We start from the raw sequence: 21346 nt of genomic DNA on the forward strand, positions 1-21346 counted from the left end.
AGGCTATTAGGGTTTCCCTCAATACTTCAGGATTCCCCTGCTGGACATATACAACGCTTAACGTAACTTAATGGACTACAGTGATGTAAAAGACTAAACTCGCAGGCAAGCAGATGGACTCAGAATAACGCGCAAAGCTTAATGCTGAGCGTTTCCCAGTGATAGACTGGCATACAGATGGCTTGATGTTGGACATTCGCACATTTAGGGACCGTCTCTAAAGTGTATACGACTTTGATATACACGTTTCTAACTCCGATAGCATTTGAATAGAACGACTTACAGTCATAAAACCAACTGTAAAGTGTTCATGTAGTGTCAGGCATAATGCGCACCCTTTGGATTTTTCAATATATGTTTGCTATTGAAGTTAGAAACATGTATATGCCAATGTTGTATGCAACTTTAGAGACGGTCCCTAAATGTGTGAATGTCCAACGTCAAGCCAAATTTACATTTAGTAATTTAGCAGACGCTTTTATCCAAAGCGATTTACAGTTAAACTAACAATAGGACAACAATATGCAAGTGGAAGTGCTATGACAGTTAAAGCTAATGCAATACACGTAGGCATACTATATATGGGGTTAAATATATATATATATATATATATATATATATATATATATATATATATATATATAGAGAGAGAGAGAGAGAGAGAGAGAGAGAGAGAGAGAGAGAGAGAATAGAATAGAATAGAAAGTGTTAGTATTAATTGATCAAGTGTTGATTTTATGCCAGTAGCCTATATCACGAAACGTTCAGCATGAAACTTTGCGCGTTAAGTTCATATTCTGAGTCCATCTTCTTGCCTGTAGCCTATATAGTAGCCTACAGCCTACTTCCCTAATAAGGTGCAAGATTGGTCTTTCATATCACTGTATTAGTCCATTAAGCTACGTTAAGCGTTTTGTCCCGACGGAAGGGGAATCCTTGAGTATGAGGTTTTGAGGGAAACCGATTATAATCCTGTTCATGGTAGAGAAAGCTGATGACATGTAGGCTACACAGGAAAAGTAACAATTAAGTTATTGAATGAAACATAAACACAGCTTTTGTGTGTTTATCATCTTTTCCGCATATACTGTCACAGATAATCATTTTCATTTTATGAATGAATGACTTGCTCTAATTTTGCTGGTCTTCTTCAACAACAAGCGCTTTTGCACCCCCTGCTGGTGAGGTCGACTAACAGCAGATGGAGAGTATGCTCGGCAATCTACTGCTTTTCCTGCAGTTCCTGGACGTCAATGTTGAATTTACTGTCGAATTTGAACCACTGAATTTGTGGAAGCGAATTTGCAAAGCGAAATAAAATGGAACGAAAATTGCCTGTTGAATATTATTGGTTGTATTTTTAAACAGTTTGAATATTTTGGAAGTGAAATATGAAAGGTGAATATGGATTATTGAATTTTTAATAATGAAAAGGTGTTTGAAATGTTTTTAATTGAAATATTCACAGCTTAAATATTCAACCATGCTGAATTTCAGCCCATAAAAATGCAAGCCCTAAAAATACAATGCATTAAAATGCAAGCATGGTTAATGCAATGCCTATTTTTTTTTCAAGTAGTGCAATTCAACAGGCTTTTTATTTCAAAAACATTTGACATTATTTTACTTCCATAGTCTTCCATGTTCAAATTGAAACGTTCAAGTAACTCCTCAACAGGGTAAATTCTGTGTAGAATTTTAAAGGATACGTTTTTTGTACAAGATATCTCTATTATTCCATACCGATGTGGTGAAAAGTTATGTTTATAGATTAATTGTCAAGCCAGCAGTGGTCTGCTTATGGAAATTTGCCAGTTTATTTGGGATTTCTTCAATATAGCCAAATTAAATTTTTAAAAGAACATTGATGCCATCCCCATTTTTCACTTTCTCTTGCCAACTAGTAAGAGACATGACGTCATTACCGATACAACACATATCACCCTGCTGAAATAAAAGAGGTAACTTTCCTCCACCTTGACTATAAGCAAGGACTAAAATAAAGCAAATTAATATGAATTAATAGATTCTGGAATAAAATGAGATATATTTTTTAATCTTTTTTTTTTTTTATCATGAGTTAGGTGAATCGATTTCCCCCTCTCCCCAGCCCAAGTAGACTAGTTTTCTTTTAGAATCATCATTAGTTCAGTTCATTTTTGCTATTAAAATAAAGTAATGTACAGCGTCATCAAGAGCACTCTAAACCACCCAAAACCCTGTGTAATTTTCAGTAAGTTTCAGAAAATCATTCGCTGCCCCTGACTGAATAACTTTTGCAACTTTAATTGTAAGCATTAATGTGTTTGCAATGAGAACTACCCGGTGTTATTTAACATTTGATTACTTTCATTTCTGTAGTATTTGTTACCTGAAAACTACTGACCCGCCTAAAAGAATTAAAGCCATGTTTATTTCATGTTTATTGTCTCTTTGTTCTATTGTATTTTTTTCTTAAAAATTCATCAGAAATTTGCCTTAAGTGTTTTCGTGAAAAAAGAAGCTCATACAGGTCTGGACTCTGGAACGACATAAAGAATGTTTTGATTTCATGTTGCTGAATACCACACAAAGCTTGCACAGATTTTTACCCTTGGAACGTTAAAACCAAACTAACATCACCGTAATTATTCCTCAAAAAATGTGTTCTCTACACCTTCTTTCTATCAGCCCATCTATCTATCTATCTATCTATCTATCTATCTCTCTCTCTCTCTCTCTCTATCTATCTCTCTCTCTCTCTCTCTCTCTCTCTATCTGCATGAGATGACATCACTGCAGCTGCATGTTCCCAGTCCTCATGTTTGAGGTTGTGCTGTGAATTCTAAATAGTGTGAGTCCTCATAGCGTAGCGCATTATGCAATCATTCTTAGATTTAAGTACTATATATATCTAAAGATTAAAGATAGGAACAATCGGGGGGGGGGAAACGAAGGTCTGGTCCAACTAAGAAGAAAAAGACCACATTTCCTAAGAGGTTCAAGAATGTTGTTAATCTGACCCTGGTACTGCGACAGAAACCGAATTAAAGTGTGATTTATGCCCTGAACTGTGTGTATATAATAAAAATAGTACAGAATTATCTATAATTCATAAAGCAAGAGTTAGTACTCTCATAATACAGTATCTGATGGACGTGTTTTGTGCTCTATCATTCAAATGTGTACAGTTAGCGCCTCCTACTGGTTGTAACTAGTACAATGGTTTTCTAAGACAACTGTGATGTCAGAGAAACTATTACATTTATGAAGGTGGGGTGCTCATGTAGGAAAGACCATTTAAAACCTACAAGACCATTCCTAAAAAAAGCAGGGTTTTCCTGACACTTTTCAGAACCACCTCCTGAAAAGCACTAACTAATAAAGGCCATTCAGCTCTCCTAGTGAGACCGGCTAAAAGGGTCCCGCTCCTAATGAAAAGGTAAAAACAGGAGGCCTTTCATTGCATGAGAGGAGCTTAGCTGTGCCACGACACAATGACTTAGATTTCAATTTCTGTTGAGAAGAAATGCAGTCATCGGGGAGGGGAGACCTTTAACTTTCACACAAAGAACAGCAGCTCATGAAGGGCTAGTGTAACAAAAATTGACCGCCTGCAGATTTGCACCACACAGATACGGTAGCAAACTATAACAATAATTTGTGGAAGCACAAATTAGGAACTATGGGGAACAGGGAAGGCAGTGTTCAGTATTTCTGTTGTTGGACAGTTTCATTGTATGAAGGAGAGACCATGACCAAAAAGCTCCCCCCTTTTTGACAGTTCCCCTGTTAAAATGGCTTGACCAAATGAATGGAAGCACACGGTCCAACACAATACCATGAGATAAAACAAACTCCTCCATTTACTACTACATACAATGACAAGAGCAACAAGGCATTATATTTTCAATAAAAATATAACCACAGAATGCAGTGGCATAATCTGTGTGCTTATTTTTGTATCTTGCCATTTAACGGTGCACTAAGTTTTTGTTTAGTTTTAGCTGGTCCCTAATCTGTCCCATTAATACCAACTGTTATGACATGTCTGTATATAGTGTGTTTTGTTAAGATGTGCTGATTTTATTAAGATGTGCACAAAAAGCAACACCATCTGGAACATGGTACATGAAATATCTCATCATAGCCCAAAATTAAAAAGACATACATTTTTAATTAGGAAGTATAATCAAAGAACATAGCTTATAGGCTATTACTTTTATGTTTACGTTGCAAAGCACTTTGCACGCTGACTCACTCAATAGCATGACAAGGCCGGTCATGTGATGTCAACAGCGGCACCCATAAAGTGACGACCCGCTTCATAACAGCTTTTTATAGGATGATATGTCTGAAATCTACATATTTTGTGGGTGTACATAGTTTCAATTATTTATTCCCAAAAGTGTCATTCATTTGTATAAAGTTGTAGTAAAACATACTGCGTGCACCTTTAAGACTTGGCATGGTCTCCAAGATTAATCCTTAGTTAAACCAGTCTGTACCAAACAAAACACAGTGTTTTGTGGTTCGTTTACTAAAATTAGACGTATTCTTTCACAATCGTTGAACAACAAATCGCAGGACAGCCTGGAAACAAGCCATTAGCTCAATAACGTACAACAGCCCTGTCAAACTCTCTCTCCTGGTGACAGAATTGATCAGGATCCAGATCAAGAGCATCACACCTCATCTAACCACAACCATAACACCAGCAGAGATTAAGCAAAACCACAAAACACACACGATGAGGTGATTGATCAAGAACAACTCAACAACTTAGGCCAAAAATTATATGTATGTATGTATGTATGTGTGACTAGTTTATGTATATAAATACATAAGTATGTAGGCTATAGTGCATAAAAAGCCCAAGGCGAATCGTGTCATCTCACAACAGAGTGACACAGCGTTCAATCCTCCATCAACCCTGATGGCATCCTGCTAGTTAGCTCTACAGCCTGAGCTGTATTAGCATTGGGCCTAACTGACGTGACTAAATTATATGCGTCCCTTTATGGATTTTATAAAACATTACATCATCTCTTCTCAGCGTGTTTATTTCCGCTTACCTCCCCCGCGTTGGTGGTGGCGGTGCTGGAAGTGGACGCCGCGCTGGGAGTGGGCGAGCGCTGCAGGGTTACCAGAGCCATGGATGGAAATCTCCCAGCACAACGGCCAGTCTAACTGTCACAAGCTAAACCGACTAGCGGATTTTCCCCTAGCAGCAGCAGCGCCAGATACACGGGGACTGTGCTGCAACTCCACGCGCTCGGTGGGGCCACTGACTGTTAAAAGGCCATATGGCTGAGCCGCTGATCGGCGTTGTTTGTGTCGCTGAATCCGCTTTGACATGAGCTGGATGATGTTTGGTGCCTGCCTCTCTCTCTCTCTCTCTCTCTCTCTCTCTATTACTCACTGCCGCATGTGGCTGAAACACGGACTACTACTGCTGCTGCCTGTAGTGGAGTGTGCTTGCGATTCAATGTTTTTGAATGAATCTTTTATGTGAACGAATCGTTCTCGTTCACCAAATCTATCTCCCTTCAAAGACTGACTTCAACATGGACCAATAGCATTCGAGTATGGGCTGAGTGTGGAGCATATCATTGGTTGGACTTTATATCATTGGTTGGACTGAACGAACACGCCCTTTAATGAACGAGTCAGTGTTTTGAATCTGAATCTCTTTGGATATATTGAATTATCTGGGTGCACCTCTTGTTTGTGGGAATGTAAGGGCAAGGAGGAGGTTACTGAAACTCAGTTTATTTAGGCGATCTTTGTTTTGTGTTTTGCTTGATAAAAGCCATGCCAGATAAAAGCCATGCCAGAAGGACAGATAGGCATAATCTATCGGCCCAACCCTAATGCACTGTTTCATGTATGTAAAGGAGTGTTGCAGTCGTAAATCACTCGTCCAATTACAAATCGGTTGAATGGGTGATTCAATGACGTTTTGTTACCCTGGCAACTTATTTGTGTGTGTGTATCTTTTTGTCTTTTTTCCCCATTTTTTTTTTTTTTTTCATGTTTATCTGTATTGCTTTAATGCTTTGTAATGTTTAATAAAAAGTAAAAGATTCAAAATATTGGAGCCCCTGAACTGAATTAAAACACTCACTATTAAGCATAAAATCCACTCAAGCCAAACATCCGGGTGGTATGGGGGAGGAAATAAATTTTTGTTTACAATAATATGTTGTATATGTTTGGTATATGTGCATCATACCAAGTTTTACCAAAGTTGACCTATGAATTGAATTAATTTTAAAAAAATTATTTGCTCAAGTGTAATAATTAACAGACATCAAGAGGTGGCCACTAGAGGCTGGTTCTTATAACCAAGTGGACTTTACCCCGTCATCCAAGATTTGTGCAAAGTCTTAACGAATTAATGCAGTTAAAATTCTGGTTTCAGTGTAAATCGATCTGTCATAAGGCAGTGCATGTGAGAGAGAGGCAATAAGAGCATTTGGGACTTTTCCTTATAGTTTTTTTGAGAAAACTTCTGGCCAACTTAATTCAGGTGAGTGAAACTTTGTTTCTGTGCAATGGATTCTTACATAAGGTGACCAATAAGCAAAAGAGTTTGCATACATTTGCATGTGCAGATTTCTTCAAGATTAGTCACATGGCAGAATTGGTGATTGGTGATAATGTTTCAAATGGAAAGGTATGTATTTTATGTGCACATAAGATACAAAGATAAAGCAGAAATGAATTGTAGAAATAATAAGAACTGTTGTACAAAGAACTTTCCAACATTTGTAATCGAAATTATTCAACCCCCATTGCAAATCAGGTTTATCTGCAAAATGTATAGACTTTCAGCTGTTTGCAATATACAAATCAAACAAAAGTAATTTAAATAGCTTAACACAACAAATGGTTCATCAAGTGGTTTCCAAAATTTCAACTGAAATGCAACTTTTAAAGGTGTCCGCAGTCTCAAAATTATTCAACCCACTAAATGGAATCCCTCACAACTGCACAAATCTGCAAAATAAGTGTTGTCTCTAGCACACCTGATGCAACTAATCAAGGTCTTCATTAGTTGCACCAAGTGTGCTTGAGCTAGAACACATGAAAAATCTAAACTGGCTAGGTTTGTTGAGTGTCACGTTTGACTGTATGTTAGAAATATGGCAAATAAGTCAAAAGAATGGTCCAAAAAGTTAAGAGAAGATATTATCACCCTTCACAAACAAGGAACAAGATGCAAAAAGCTAGCGAAGGCACTAAATGTTCCTAGAGAAACTGCTGGAAGCATAGTTCGTAATTTCAAAGTTAAAGGAACAGTGGTTACACTGCCTGGACGGGGCAGAAAAAGGAAGCTATCAATGGCTGCAACCAGATTTCTGAGAAGGCAGGATAAATAAATAAAAACGAGTGACTGCAAAAGACCTGCAGCAAGAAAAAAAGAAAAGAATTAAGTGTTCAAAGCAGCACTAAGAGTTACAAAAGAGGTATTCGCCTGTTACAGCATTTTTTTTTCTGCAGACATGAAGGTGTGCATCATTGGAGCGGGGGTCATCGGCCTCTCCACGGCTCAGAGCATCTACCAGCACTTCCACGGCCGGGTCACCCCCCTCACCATAGAGGTGTATGCTGATGTCTTCACTCCACTCACCACCAGTGACGGGGCTGCTGGACTCTGGCAGCCGTATCTATATGACAAGGGGAACGTGCAAGAAACGTGAGGTTTCATTTGAGTGAATCCAAAAGTGCATATGAAACAGTTGAAGCACACCCTCATGTTTTCAGAGATGCTGTATAATCTAGTAGAGAATAAAATGTTATTATTTTATTTTCACAGTAAATGGAACAAAGAGACATTTGATTATCTACAAAGTTTCCTCAGCTCTCCCGATTCAGTGAAAATGGGAATCTTCCTCCAGTCTGGCTACGAACTGTGCACTGAAACTTTACCAGTGAGAAGCTGCTCATTTCCCTCCTTAAAATGCTTTATATATAAAATGTGTGATGCAGAGTCAGAGACGTTCGGATCCATTTGCAGTATTTATTAAGGATAGTCACAACAGGCAGTGGTCAGAGTACAGCGTAAACAATAGCGAAGGTAATCCAAGAACATAAACAATACCAGGCAGAGGTCGGGGCAGGCGGCAGTAAACAGAGTAAACGGTAACAGGCAGAAGATCAGGACAGGCAGCAGGCAAGGAATCGGGAGTCGAAGAACAGTCACAAATCAGTACACGGGGAATCAATAACAGAGAGTAAATGCTTGGAAATGTTAGCCGGGGCAAAACAAGACTTCGCAATGTGTGAGAGTCAGAATGCAGTTTATATGGAGAGGAGAATTGGGAACACCTGTGTGGGTGATTAGTCCTAGGTACGGGGTTTATGGGAAATGAAGTTCAATACTCTGGTGAAGGTGTTCTTTGATGAATGGAGAGAGCCACAGAGGCGCGATCTATGACAGAGCCCCCCCCCCTGCGAGCGGCTCCTGAAGCGAGGGCCAGTGCGACGCCGAGGTCTTCCACGGGGTCTGGGGGCAGGTCTCGTAGGGTGGTTCTGATGAAACTCAGTGGTAAGCGCGGGATCCAGTATGTCCTGTGATCTCACCCAGGATATTTCCTCTGGACCATACCCCTCCCAGTCGATCAGGTATTGTAACTCCCTGCCTCGGCGTCTGGAGTCGAGAATCTCCTTTACTCGGTAAGCCTCCTCGCCCTCGATGATGATTGGAGGGGAGCCCTCCTCCGCAGCCTCGTCCTGGTCCCTCTCTCCACTCGGAACACCGGCAGGTTTGAGCAGTGAAACATGAAAAGTGGGAGATATGCGATAAGTAGGAGGTAAGGCTAGACGGTATGACACTGGTGTTATTTGTCTAATAATCTTAAAGGGACCCACGTACCTAGGACTTAGTTTCTTGCTGGGAAGTCGAAGACGGAGGTCTCGGGATGACAGCCACACCCACTGTCCTGGAACGTATTCAGGTCCCCCTCTCCGGTGACGATCCGCCTGTTCTCGGACTCTGCGGACCGCTCTTTGCAGGTGCACGTGAGCATTATTCCAGGTCTCCTCACTTCTTTGAAGCCAAGTGTTAACAGCTGGAAGATCGGTGGGCTCCCCGGACCAGGGAAACAGAGGAGGTTGATACCCAAGCACACATTGGAAGGGAGTGAGGCCAGTAGATGGTTTGCGCAGCGAATTCTGGGCGTACTCGGCCCACATGAGAAAACGGCTCCAGTCCTGCTGGTTCTGATGGCAATAAGTGCGTAGAAAGCGTGTGAGTTCTTGATTCAGCCTCTCTACCTGCCCGTTGGACTGTGGATGATAGCCAGACGTCAAACTGACGTTGATGTTAAGCTGACCACATAATGCCTGCCACACACGAGAGGTGAATTGAGGACCCCGATCGGAGACTATATCCTCAGGTAATCCGTACAGTCTGAAAACTTGTTGCACCAAAGCCTCTGCTGTTTGTAATGCTGTGGGTAGTTTGGTCAGGGGAATGAATCTGCAAGCCTTCGAGAAGCGATCCACCACGGTCAGAATGGTTGTGTAGGTCTGGGAGGGAGGTAGATCGGTTACAAAGTCAATAGCAATGTGAGACCAAGGACGTTGTGGTATAGGTAGTGGCTGGAGTAAACCGGCCGGTCTCTGATGGGATGATTTGACAATGTTGCAAGTTCTGCACTGATGCACAAAGGTGATCACATCGGCTTGAAGCGTAGGCCACCAGAAACGATTCGTAGTTAAATGGGTAGTGGCTGTGATCCCGGGATGTCCAGCACTGGGGTTATTGTGAATCCACTGTAACACTCGTGTGCGGAGACAGGTAGGCACGTAGGTAAGATCTGGAGGGCATTCAGGCGGTGATTGTTCCTCCCCTTGTGCTGAAGAGATCTCAGTCATTATGTCCCACTGGACAGGGGCGAGAATCAGCGTTGCGGGAAGTATGGGATCAGATGTGGGAGGACTGGAGGAGCTATCAAACTGACGTGACAGTGCATCGGCCTTGACGTTCTTAGAGCCTGGGCGATATGTTACCTTGAAGTTGAATCTGGTGAAGAAGAGGGACCACCTTGCCTGTCTGGGGTTCAGTCTCTTGGCAGCCTGGATGTACTCCAAATTACGGTGGTCAGTAAGCACCGTAAAAGGCAGATGAGCTCCCTCCAACCAATGCCGCCATTCCTCGAATGCTGTCTTCATCGCCAAGAGTTCTCTGTCACCCACGTCGTAGTTTCGCTCTGCTGGGGTAAGTTTGCGGGAATAGTAGGCACATGGGAATAACTTTGCTGGATTACCTTGTCGTTGTGACAGTATAGCCCCGACTCCTGTATTGGACGCATCCACCTCCACAATAAACTCCCGCTCGGGATCTGGATGGTGTAAAATGGGAGCTGTGGTGAACCTCTCCCTGAGTCGTTGAAATGCTGTGATACACTCAGATGACCATTTTAACTGCCGACCTCCGCCCTGAAGTAGAGAGGTGAGGGGTGCTGCCGTGATGCTGAAGTTTCTGATGAATCGACGATAGAAGTTGGCGAAACCCAGGAAACGTTGTAACTCCTTCACAGTGGTAGGCTGAGGCCAATTTACAACTGCCCGTACCTTGCCGTTATCCATGGTCACCCCCTCAGCACTGATGATGTAACCCAAGAAAGCGACCTGCGTTTGATGAAACTCACATTTCTGTATTTTGGCATACAACTGGTTCTCAATGAGACGTTGCAGAACTGCTCTGACATCTTTCACGTGCTTCTCGAAAGTCTCTGAATAAATGAGGATATCATCAATGTAGACAATAACGTTCTGATTGAGCATGTCTCGGAAGACCTCGTTGACAAAGGATTGGAATACCGAAGGACTGTTGGCGAGCCCGAACGGCATAACGTGATATTCATAGTGCCCGGTTGTGGTTGAGAAAGCTGTTTTCCACTCATCTCCCTCTCTGATTCGAATGAGATTGTAGGCGTTTCGTAAATCCAACTTAGTGAAGTACCTCGCGGTACGGAGCTGTTCGAGGGCTGCTGGAACTAAAGGTAGTGGATAGCGAAACTTAACTGTGATCTCGTTGAGACTGCGGTAATCGATACAAGGACGCAGCCCTCCATCCTTTTTCTTCACGAAGAAGAATCCAGCTGAAGCAGGGGAAGTGGATGGCTTTATGAATCCCCTAGAGAGCTGTTCCTCAATGTAAGCTTTCATGGCTTCGGATTCCGGTTGGGAGAGAGGAAAAATTCTTCCTCGTGTGGGCATGGTTCCTGGAATGAGATCAATGGCACAGTCCCCAGACCGATGAGGAGGGAGTTGATTGGCGCGGTTCTCACTGAATGCCAGAGAGAGATCGTGATATTGAACCGGAATCTTCTGAAGATCAGAATTCTCAGAGGGGATGGTGATGGGAGTAAACTTGGTTAGTGTGTGCAAACAGTTCTCTTGACAGGCTGTGGACCACTGGGTTATCTGCCTCTCGGACCATGAAATCGTGGGATTGTGCTTCTCCAACCAAGGTAAACCGAGAATGATGGGATGTCGTGGAGAATCAATGGTGAACAGTTGAATGAGTTCAGAATGAAGAGTGCTTGTACATAAGGTGATTTCTTGAGAGATGTAATGAATCTTGCCGGTACCCAAAGGGCGTCCGTCTAATGCTGCCACTGCCATCCGAGATTCACATGGAAGAAGAGAAAGGCAATGAGTCTTAGCAAAAGTCAGATCAATGAAATTTCCAGCGGCTCCAGAGTCTATTAAAGCGGTGGTATTAACTATTTCTTTGTTAAAACGCAGAGTAACCGCTAGTTCAAAGGGCTTAGAAGAGCAGAGATGAGAACTCACCGCAGCAGAATCTCGGGGAATTGGGCGGTTAGGACAGGTCGCCCTCATGTGGCCGGATTGTCCACAGTACAAGCAGAGATGATTGCGCATTCTTCTCTCTCTCTCCGCTGGCGTAAGACGAGTGTAGCCCACCTGCATGGGTTCAGATTCCTGGTTGGTGGATAGCTGTTCGTGAAATCGAGGCATTTGTGGCACTCGCCGAGCTCGCATCAGATTGTCAAGACGAATGGCCAGATCCATGAGCTGACTAAGTGATTTCCCCTCATCCCGACATGCCAGTTCCCCCTGCAGGTTAGAATTGAGACCCTTGCGATACAGTAACTTCAGCGGGTCATCCTTCCATCCAGTTTGTGCGGCTAGGGTGCGGAACGAGAGGGTGTAATCGGCGGCCGATGATCCGCCCTGACGCAGGGACAGTAGGAGTTCACCCGGATCTTCTCCTCCAGCGGGATGCTCGAATACCTCTCTAAACTGTTGAAGGAAACTGTCATACGAAGGGAATGACAGTTGACCACCCTGCCAAAGCGCCGTCGCCCACTCAAGAGCCCTTCCGGTCAGCAAAGAACAGATAAACGAAACTCGACTGTCATCAGTCTGATAAAACTGTGGTTGCTGATTGATGAATAACGAGCATTGCAACAGAAATCCCTTACATAGCGCAGGAGAGCCATCAAACTTATCAGGAAGGGACAATCGAGGATTACTGGATGGGGTACTCACAGACTGGGGTGGCTGAGCAGGAGCGGCCGCTGCCGGGGCTGATGCGGCGGCTTGTGTGGTGAGTGTTTGCATGGATCTGACCAGCTGTTCTGTAAGTGCGGTTAGCTTGACAAGTTGTTGCTGATGGGCAGCCAGCATGGATGCTTGAGATGTTACCTCTGTGGTCAGACGATACATAGCTGCTGGATCCTGTGTTGGCGAAGTCTTCTGTGATGCAGAGTCAGAGACGTTCGGATCCATTTGCAGTATTTATTAAGGATAGTCACAACAGGCAGTGGTCAGAGTACAGCGTAAACAATAGCGAAGGTAATCCAAGAACATAAACAATACCAGGCAGAGGTCGGGGCAGGCGGCAGTAAACAGAGTAAACGGTAACAGGCAGAAGATCAGGACAGGCAGCAGGCAAGGAATCGGGAGTCGAAGAACAGTCACAAATCAGTACACGGGGAATCAATAACAGAGAGTAAATGCTTGGAAATGTTAGCCGGGGCAAAACAAGACTTCGCAATGTGTGAGAGTCAGAATGCAGTTTATATGGAGAGGAGAATTGGGAACACCTGTGTGGGTGATTAGTCCTAGGTACGGGGTTTATGGGAAATGAAGTTCAATACTCTGGTGAAGGTGTTCTTTGATGAATGGAGAGAGCCACAGAGGCGCGATCTATGACAAAATGTATAGTAGTGTGAAATTTAATGTAGCTCATGAAGCATGCAGATGGCATGTCATTGAACGGAAACAATGCTAAATTTTCAGGTTTATTTTGTAGCTGTCTCTCTGCTCCTCTCAAACAGAACCCCTCATATAAAGACGCTGTGTTGGGCTTTCGCCAGCTAAATAAACGTGAACTTGATATGTTCCCGGGATACAGGTATATATCACCTGCATCTAATCACAAGTTTAATAACTGATATTGCTGACATTGTTTTAAGTGTCAAAGTCTCGTACAAGACATGGAGTAATATTCAGCTTAATTGGACATTCAAATTGAGTCAGGGCAGACCTACTGTATATACATTTTTAAGTGCTGATGTTTTAATTGGTTTGATTGATTTAAGTTCAGTTCATCTGAAATGTAATTGATCTCACTGTCGTGTATGTCCATTTCCTAGCTATGGATGGTTCAACACCACCATCATGATTGAAGGAAAGACATACCTGCCATGGCTTATGGATTGGTGAGAGATCTTAACAGTAACCTGAAGTTGGATGAAGTTGCATACTGTATGCATATACATTATAGATGTCTAACATATACATTTTAATAATTTTCTGGTGTTCTCTATACAGGTTAAAACAAAGAAATGTCAAGTTTCATCAGAGAAAGATTGGTTCATTTAAAGAGGTTTGCGCATGTTTTTTGACTACTTTCAATCATTTCAATTAATTGAAAAGCTTTAATATAGATGTTCAATTCAAGAAATTATAAATCAGTATTAAATCCACAAAAAAAGCAAAATTTTATTTATTTTAAATAAATCATATTATACTACTGGGCTGTTGAATGCTTGAATCTGATTGGTTGACGAATTGTTCTAAGGTGTGCAATCATTTTAATGGAAACACACGGCTAAAGTAGTTCCAGGCAAGTCTTAACCGCATTACCACCTCGGGTGTGCATTATTTTCTAATAATTCAACGGCCCGTTGTCAATTATTCCTTACTTAAACAGTTATAATCATAATGTGTAGCTCTGTAGTTTTCTGTATCATTCATACTTATACTAGATGCAGTGGAACTTCATAGTTTAGTAAGACAAGTATAGCAACCAGTTTTTGAGCTACTTATTTCTGAGAACCTCATCCTGTTGTAAAGTGATTGTGCTCAATGTTTGCAATTACCCCCCAAAACATGGTCTCCAGTTGGCAGATAGTGGTGCTGATGTTATCATCAACTGCTCTGGTGTCCGATCAGGAGACCTACAGCCTGATCCTGAGCTCAAACCAGGAAGAGGACAGATCATTAAGGTGAGGTTTAGTGGATAAAATTCAATCAGGGTTTGAGTTTTAGACAAAACAGTGTCATCTCAGATTCTGTGCTATCTGCCAACAGGTAGATGCTCCCTGGATAAAACACTGGATCTGCACACATAATTTCTCATCTGGAGGTAATGCGTCGTACATCATACCTGGGTGAGTTTCTTTATGGTCACAGTCAATGTATATTTGTATTAAGACATACATAGATAAAGGCAAACGTGTTTGTTTACCTAATCTCTGAGTTATTTTTATTATGAAATGCAAAATGTAGTCTTGTCCTAGGTCCGATTCACTCAGTTTGTTTCTGCAGGAGTCGTTTAGTCACTGTGGGTGGAGTTTTCCAAGTAGGAAACTGGAATCTGCAGAACAGTTCTGTTGACCATAAAAGAATCTGGGAAGATGCCTGCAAGCTTGACCCCAGTCTACAGGTAGGAGAGTTGTCTAGATTTGTTATCTAAAGAGTGTTTTTTTTTATACAGATCTGCTAAATATTTTCTCTCTAGCATGCCCGGATAGTAGATGACTGGACTGGTCTCAGGCCCGCACGCAGTAAAGTTAGACTGGAGACAGAGACCATGCGATCTGGACCACGCACATTTGAGGTGAGCTTGTAGTGAAGAGAGCACTATTTTATTGGCTTAACTCTTCCTCTTTTCACACACCATGCTGTTTTCATTCACCTCAGGTCATCCATAACTACGGACATGGAGGTTTTGGACTGACCATCCATCGTGGATGTGCTGAGGAAGCTGCTCGGCTCTTTGGACAGATCCTGGAGCAGAAAGGCTTGCTAGCACACTCTAAATCACGCCTGTAATAGATCTGGGCTTCTGGACAGTGTAATCCATAATCTCATCAGACATCAGCAAAGCTATTCTTAATCTCAACTTTGTCATACTGATTCCAAAAAGTTTAAGAATCATAAACTACAGTGAAATAAATGTTCATATATAAAAAAAAAATATTTTTTATAAAAAAAAAATTTGATTGTTTTAAAAATATGACACATCATAACAGAAGCGAATTGTCAAAAAATGCATCAATATGTTTCGCGGATAGTTCACCCACAAATAAAAATTACTGTGTGTGAAAAAATTCAAGTTTTCAGAGTTTTAGTGTCAGTCCTACAAGAAACTGCTATATATAATGTTGAATATAATGTACAATAATGCAATGGGGGAATATTTGTGGGTCCTGATGATGCCAAATGACAACATTGTTTTGTTATACATCTAGTCAGACAAAATGATTTAGACAACATTATTTATACATCTAGTCAGTGACAGAGTGCAAGAATATTTGTCTAAAATGATTCTGTTTTTTCAGCTTTAGAATCATGAATATTTTTATTCTTGTGTCACTATTGGGTTTCCAGCACCAAGTCCAAGCATATTCATTTACACCCACAATGTCAAACCAAATGTAACATTTTGATCAACAGTACATTTTTTGTTAACCTTTTACCATGTCTTGGAGTATAGCAATAATATTGTATTGTGAGTTCAGTATTGTGATATGTATCGAATCATGACGTGGGAATCGTTACTCCCCTACTGCTAATGTATAACAAAGAATCAGATGCAAGCATGATTTATTTAAGGCTTTTATTTGAATGCTTTTTCAAATTTATTTGAAGCATTATTGTTTACATATTTAAATTACCTGTAGTGGCAAGGGCTCTCAGGGTTCCCACTTTGAACATACTTTTTTTTTGCTCAAAAGAAATCTGCACAACATTTGAATCAACTACCTATGAATGAATTTAAATGTGTGCTCACACCTTTTTAATTAGTCAAATAAATTAGCAGTTTTATAAATTCATAAATATTACACAAAGGCATGAAAGGAGATACATGCATGTACAACCTGTGGGCAAGACTGATTCAATATAATGTATTAATTTTTTAAAAGCATGGTTTCTTTCCTGTGGATTAGCATTTAAGGATATAGAATTTAGCCATCAAAATAAAAAGTTAATCAAATATGATAAATAAAGATGCCAGTAAAAAAGTAAAGTAAATAATAATAATAGGCTAAGACAGTAAAAAAGTTATTTTATTTTTTTCACCAACAATATCATAGCTACCTCCAGACAACTGCTCACTTTACAACTAACTAAGCAGAGCTGGTATCTGTGTGAAAGTGTCGTGTTTTGATAATAGTTTTATTTTTTTAATTTAATTTTTCACCACAATTACTTACAGTACTTAATGCAATGCAAACCAGAAACTTTATGTTTCAGCGTACTCGGAGTGAATCAGTAGACTTGTCGCCATCTAATGGAGTAACGATCGAGGTCTGAACAAATCATTGAACGAATATGAACAAATCTTTTTACTCAGCAGAACTATGGCTGACTTGGCAAAAGCATGATACTATTTCTTCCATGTAAGACTATTTCAAATGCAGCCCATACTGAGCATTTCCTGAAGGCGAACACTAATAGCGCCAGCTCAACGTGACTGTTGACGTTAGGTAATGTGAGATAAAGTTAATTTTTAAATTTTGCGGCATGTCATTACGTTGCTTAAGACTTGTGCATACAAGAAAGAAGATAAGGACCTGTTTAGAACAACGTCGACTTCTTTTTGGAAGTAACAATAAGTTTGGTGAGTGAAGCTGTTCTTTTTATAAAATAAACGAATAAAGTGCAGTATAGGCCTATACCGCGAATGCAATGTAAATCCGTCTTCCAAATGCACATGTAAATGTAGCTATTTCCAGCTTGACATTACATGCAATGCATTACTTTTTTAAGCTATAGAAAGCCCACAAGAAAGCAACCAATAAGAACAACTCAAGCTCTCTAACTGTGTTAGTTACAGTAGTTGTCGTTGTCCATGTTTAATCTTGTCTTTGCTCCTTGTGTCCATATGGGTTTTTATAGACATACAGTAAGACTTAATAATCAAATAAAAGAAGCCCTTCACATTACACTATAAACATATGGCAGCATTGGACACATGTTTGCATTGAAATTGTTTTCAAATCAAATTGCAACATTTTATGAAACCGTGCATACACTTGAATTTAGAGGGGTTTTTTTTTTTGCATAGAACATACAGACATCAAATAGCTTAAGAGCATACAGCATATCATTATTAAAATAGAAAAAAAGTTATTTATGCATTTTTCTGCAGACATGAAGGTGTGCATCATTGGAGCGGGGGTCATCGGCCTCTCCACGGCTCAGAGCATCTACCAGCACTTCCACGGCCGGGTCACCCCCCTCACCATAGAGGTGTATGCTGATGTCTTAACTCCACTCACCACCAGTGACGGGGCTGCTGGACTCTGGCAGCCGTATCTATATGACAAGGGGAACGTGCAAGAAACGTGAGGTTTCATTTGTTTCGATTCAATTCTGTGGCATAAAAATGGGAACTATATATATCAGTTGAAGCACATCTTTGTTCTTTATTCATTCACAGTAAATGGAACAAAGAAACATTTGACTATCTACTAAGCTTCCTCAGCTCTCCAGATTCAGTTCAAATGGGAATATTTCTTCAATCTGGCTACAACCTGTGCACTGAACCTATGGCGGTGAGAAAATTATCTTTCGATTGAATATAATGGGTTTTTTTTTTTTTAGTGTACAGAATGTTATATAAACTGCAAGTATTAATAGATTGAACATACTGTATTATATTGTCAGGTAATTGATTTCACATTTAGGTCTCTGCCTGTGGGCCCATAACTACTGCAGGGCATGATCAAAATGGCAGAACAGAACATAATGAACATTATTGTATAGCTGTACAAAAGAAGAAGTGGTCAGAATCAAATAACCTTAAACATCCACTTGATCCAACTGCTGAGCCCCCTCTCTCTGGCATGGGTTAAAACCAGCATGAAATTAGAGTGAAAATAACTAACAGATCTCACTTATCCATGAGAGATCATTTTGAAAATTACTGCAATCTCTCTGCCCCCCTCAAACAGGACCCCTCATTTAAAGACGCTGTGTTGGGCTTTCGCCAGCTGACTAAACGTGAACTAGATATGTTCCCGGGATATAGGTACAGTACTTGTTAGCTGTATCTAATCATAAGTTATTTCTATAATTTGATGCTGCTGACTTGTTTTCAAAATCAGTTTGGTTGTTCTACCCCTTAAATTGGATTTGTGAATGTAGTGTGTTGTGTCGCCTTTCCTTTTTTCCACAATCCTTTTCAGTTTTGGGTGGTTCAACACTGCTCTCATGATTGAAGGAAAGACATACCTGCCCTGGCTTATGGACTGGTGAGAGACTCCTGTTATCTTATCAGGAACCCAAATTAGAATGGGAATGAAATGGAATAAAGTAGGGTTCAAAAGTCCACAATAAAATATGAGATTCAAATTCAAGTTTAACTCAGAAATAAATGCAAACAGTTTTTGCATTTTGAAACATTTAAAACAAATAAACATTATGACGTAAAATGAATAATTAGTATTTCAGATTTCTAGATTTTCTCTGTAAGTTAGAGTTGTATAAGTTAGAGTATATTTTGTATCTACACATCTAATACATGCATATGTGTGTGTTTAATTTTTATATGAATGTACTTTTTCTTCTATTTTATATGCATCAGAATAACTGTTATGCATTTATATAATTATGTAAAATCTGTAGTGGATGTGTTACTCATTTACAGCATAAACTTTTTCAGGTCTAACAATGATTAACAGACTTTGGCAAGTTGGTCATGTTTCTTTGTTTTACACAGGTTAGGACAAAGAAAGGTTCAATTTTATCAGAGGAAGATTGGTTCATTTCAAGAGGTTTGAAAAATTCCATTATCATTCTCACACTTTATAAATGAAAATCTCAAGATCTTAAAATGTACACTACCAAATAATAAAAAGAAAAAAAGAAATTAATACTTTTAGTCAGAAATTATGCATTAAATTGATCAAAAGTGACAGTAAAACAGTTTCCACAAAAATACTAAACAGCACAGTATTTTTAACATTGATAATATAAAGACATTTCTTGAGCAGCAAATCAGCATATCAGAATGATTTCTGAAGGATCATGTGACACTGAAGACTGGAGTAATGATGCTGAAAATTCAGCTTTGACATCACAGGAATAAATTAGATTTTAAAATATGTGAAAACAGAAAACCCTAATTTTCCTGCTAAATTCATGCTGAGAGTCTGTCTCTGTACTGTTGCAAAATGGTTTCGGTCATAGAATGTGTGCATTTGCAATGACCTCAAAATTGTCCTCCAGTTGGCAGATAGTGGTGCTGATGTTATCATCAACTGCTCTGGTGTCCGATCAGGAGACCTACAGCCTGATCCTGAGCTCAAACCAGGAAGAGGACAGATCATTAAGGTGAGGTTTAGTGGATAAAAGTCAATCATACTTAGAGTTTTTGCATAGAACTATGTTGATCTCATGCCTTTTATATCAACAGGTAGACGCTCCATGGTTAAAGCACTGGATCCTCACACATGATTCCTCATCAGGAGTCTACAACTCACCATACATCATTCCTGGGTAAGACTCACTGAAATAAAAGTTGAAGTACAAAAACTTAAACTGAAGTAAAAATTAATTAATAATATAATAATTAATAATAATAAAAATGACAAACCTAAAAAGAGTCTAAATGACTTCATGACTAAAATGAAGTCTTGTCTTAGCAGTTGCACATGACCTCAGGTCCTCTGTTTGTTTCTGCAGGAGTCGTTTAGTCACTGTGGGTGGAGTTTTCCAATTAGGAAACTGGAATCTGCATAACAGTTCTGTTGACCATAGAGAAATTTGGGAAGCCGCTTGCAAGCTTGAGCCCAGTCTACAGGTAGCTTTCAGGCATTCTAGCCTTGCTAAATTATTGTTTGCTTGACTTGCATGAGGGGATTGAATCTTATTTTTCTCTCTAGCATGCCCGGATAGTAGAGGACTGGACTGGTCTCAGGCCCGCACGCAGTAAAGTTAGACTGGAGAGAGAGACCTTGCGATCTGGACCACGCGCATTTGAGGTGAGCTCGTAGTGATCCTTAAACTGAAGATCTTATGGCATCTTCCAATGAAGAGGGGTCGCTATAAACAGCTAGATGATGTATGAGTTCATGCGGAGCCCCTAATGGGACATGGTAATAGAAAAAAAAGTTATATGAGATGGGAGAAAAAAATTATATTGCAATGCTTTTTGTGTTTCCCCAAGAACCATTGCATTCGCTTGCAAAACATTTTCTCACAAAACTGGTGATGGAAATAATATGAAATAGGAGGGAAAACTATTTTTATGCTTTTGCTAGTTTCTTGGGAGAACAGAATGCAAAAGTTTTGCAAGCGAATGCAAAGTTTCTTAGAGCAACGCAAAAGTTTGCAAGTGAACACAAAAGATTTCTAAGCACACCGTAAAGTCTCGCATTAGAACGCAAAAGATTTCTAAGCACACGGTAAAGTTTCGCAAAAGTTTTATGCAAAAGAAACTGCTAATGTTTTGCGAGTGTTTTCTTCCGATCTTATATATTTTTTCCATCACCCTTTAGGGGTCTGTAGATTCTCCTCTTTTCACACATGCTGTTTTCATTCACCTCAGGTCATCCATAACTACGGACATGGAGGTTTTGGACTGACCATCCATCGTGGATGTGCTGAGGAAGCTGCTCGGCTCTTTGGACAGATCCTGGAGCAGAAAGGCTTGCTGGCACACTCTAAATCACGCCTGTAATAATAGATTTGGGCTTCTGGACAGTGTTATCCATCTCTTAAATTGTCGCTAATCTAATAACCATTGTCAAATTGAGATGCATTATACATTTGACTACATTTATCTGCACTAATCTACAATAAAGACATACTATTTTTCTTTTTTTGAATCATAATTTATTGTTATCATACATGTACATCCAGTGCA

The 21346-nt window shown here is 40.2% G+C and overlaps 3 protein-coding genes across 5 annotated transcripts in view; 2 read left to right on the forward strand and 1 right to left on the reverse strand.

The window, feature by feature from the left end:
- Positions 1 to 5416, reverse strand: part of ssh1a (slingshot protein phosphatase 1a) — a 44510-nt gene extending 39094 nt beyond the window's left edge. The window contains exon 1 of the mRNA XM_082170203.1: positions 5055 to 5416. Coding sequence (XP_082026329.1) covers positions 5055 to 5135 — 81 coding nt within the window. The 5' untranslated portion in view covers positions 5136 to 5416. The remainder of the gene's footprint in view (positions 1 to 5054) is intronic.
- A 905-nt stretch (positions 5417 to 6321) lies between these two features.
- Positions 6322 to 16814, forward strand: dao.3 (D-amino-acid oxidase, tandem duplicate 3). 2 transcript variants are annotated; one of them, XM_082170367.1, is made up of 11 exons: positions 6322 to 6511; positions 7486 to 7681; positions 7802 to 7916; positions 13302 to 13378; positions 13620 to 13685; positions 13798 to 13852; positions 14370 to 14474; positions 14560 to 14639; positions 14797 to 14914; positions 14990 to 15088; positions 15172 to 16813. In XM_082170367.1, exons 2-11 carry the CDS (start codon positions 7488 to 7490, stop codon positions 15301 to 15303), a joined length of 1041 nt encoding a protein of 346 aa, XP_082026493.1. In that variant the 5' UTR covers positions 6322 to 6511; positions 7486 to 7487; the 3' UTR covers positions 15304 to 16813. The 2 variants fall into 2 exon arrangements, with proteins under 2 accessions (XP_082026493.1, XP_082026494.1); XM_082170368.1 differs by lacking the exon at positions 6322 to 6511 and having other exon boundaries at positions 15172 to 16814.
- A 17-nt stretch (positions 16815 to 16831) lies between these two features.
- Positions 16832 to 21295, forward strand: LOC309499194 (D-amino-acid oxidase-like). Of its 2 annotated transcripts, none has more exons than XM_082170361.1 (11): positions 16832 to 16961; positions 17627 to 17822; positions 17918 to 18032; positions 18432 to 18508; positions 18666 to 18731; positions 19199 to 19253; positions 19708 to 19812; positions 19895 to 19977; positions 20164 to 20281; positions 20364 to 20462; positions 21029 to 21295. In XM_082170361.1, exons 2-11 carry the CDS (start codon positions 17629 to 17631, stop codon positions 21158 to 21160), a joined length of 1044 nt encoding a protein of 347 aa, XP_082026487.1. In that variant the 5' UTR covers positions 16832 to 16961; positions 17627 to 17628; the 3' UTR covers positions 21161 to 21295. The 2 variants fall into 2 exon arrangements, with proteins under 2 accessions (XP_082026487.1, XP_082026486.1); XM_082170360.1 differs by having other exon boundaries at positions 16835 to 17095; positions 21029 to 21293.
- Positions 21296 to 21346: the final 51 nt, after the last annotated feature.

The sequence above is a fragment of the Leuciscus leuciscus genome, assembly GCF_965113295.1.
Source record: "Leuciscus leuciscus genome assembly, chromosome: 5".
Taxonomy (NCBI): domain Eukaryota; kingdom Metazoa; phylum Chordata; class Actinopteri; order Cypriniformes; family Leuciscidae; genus Leuciscus; species Leuciscus leuciscus.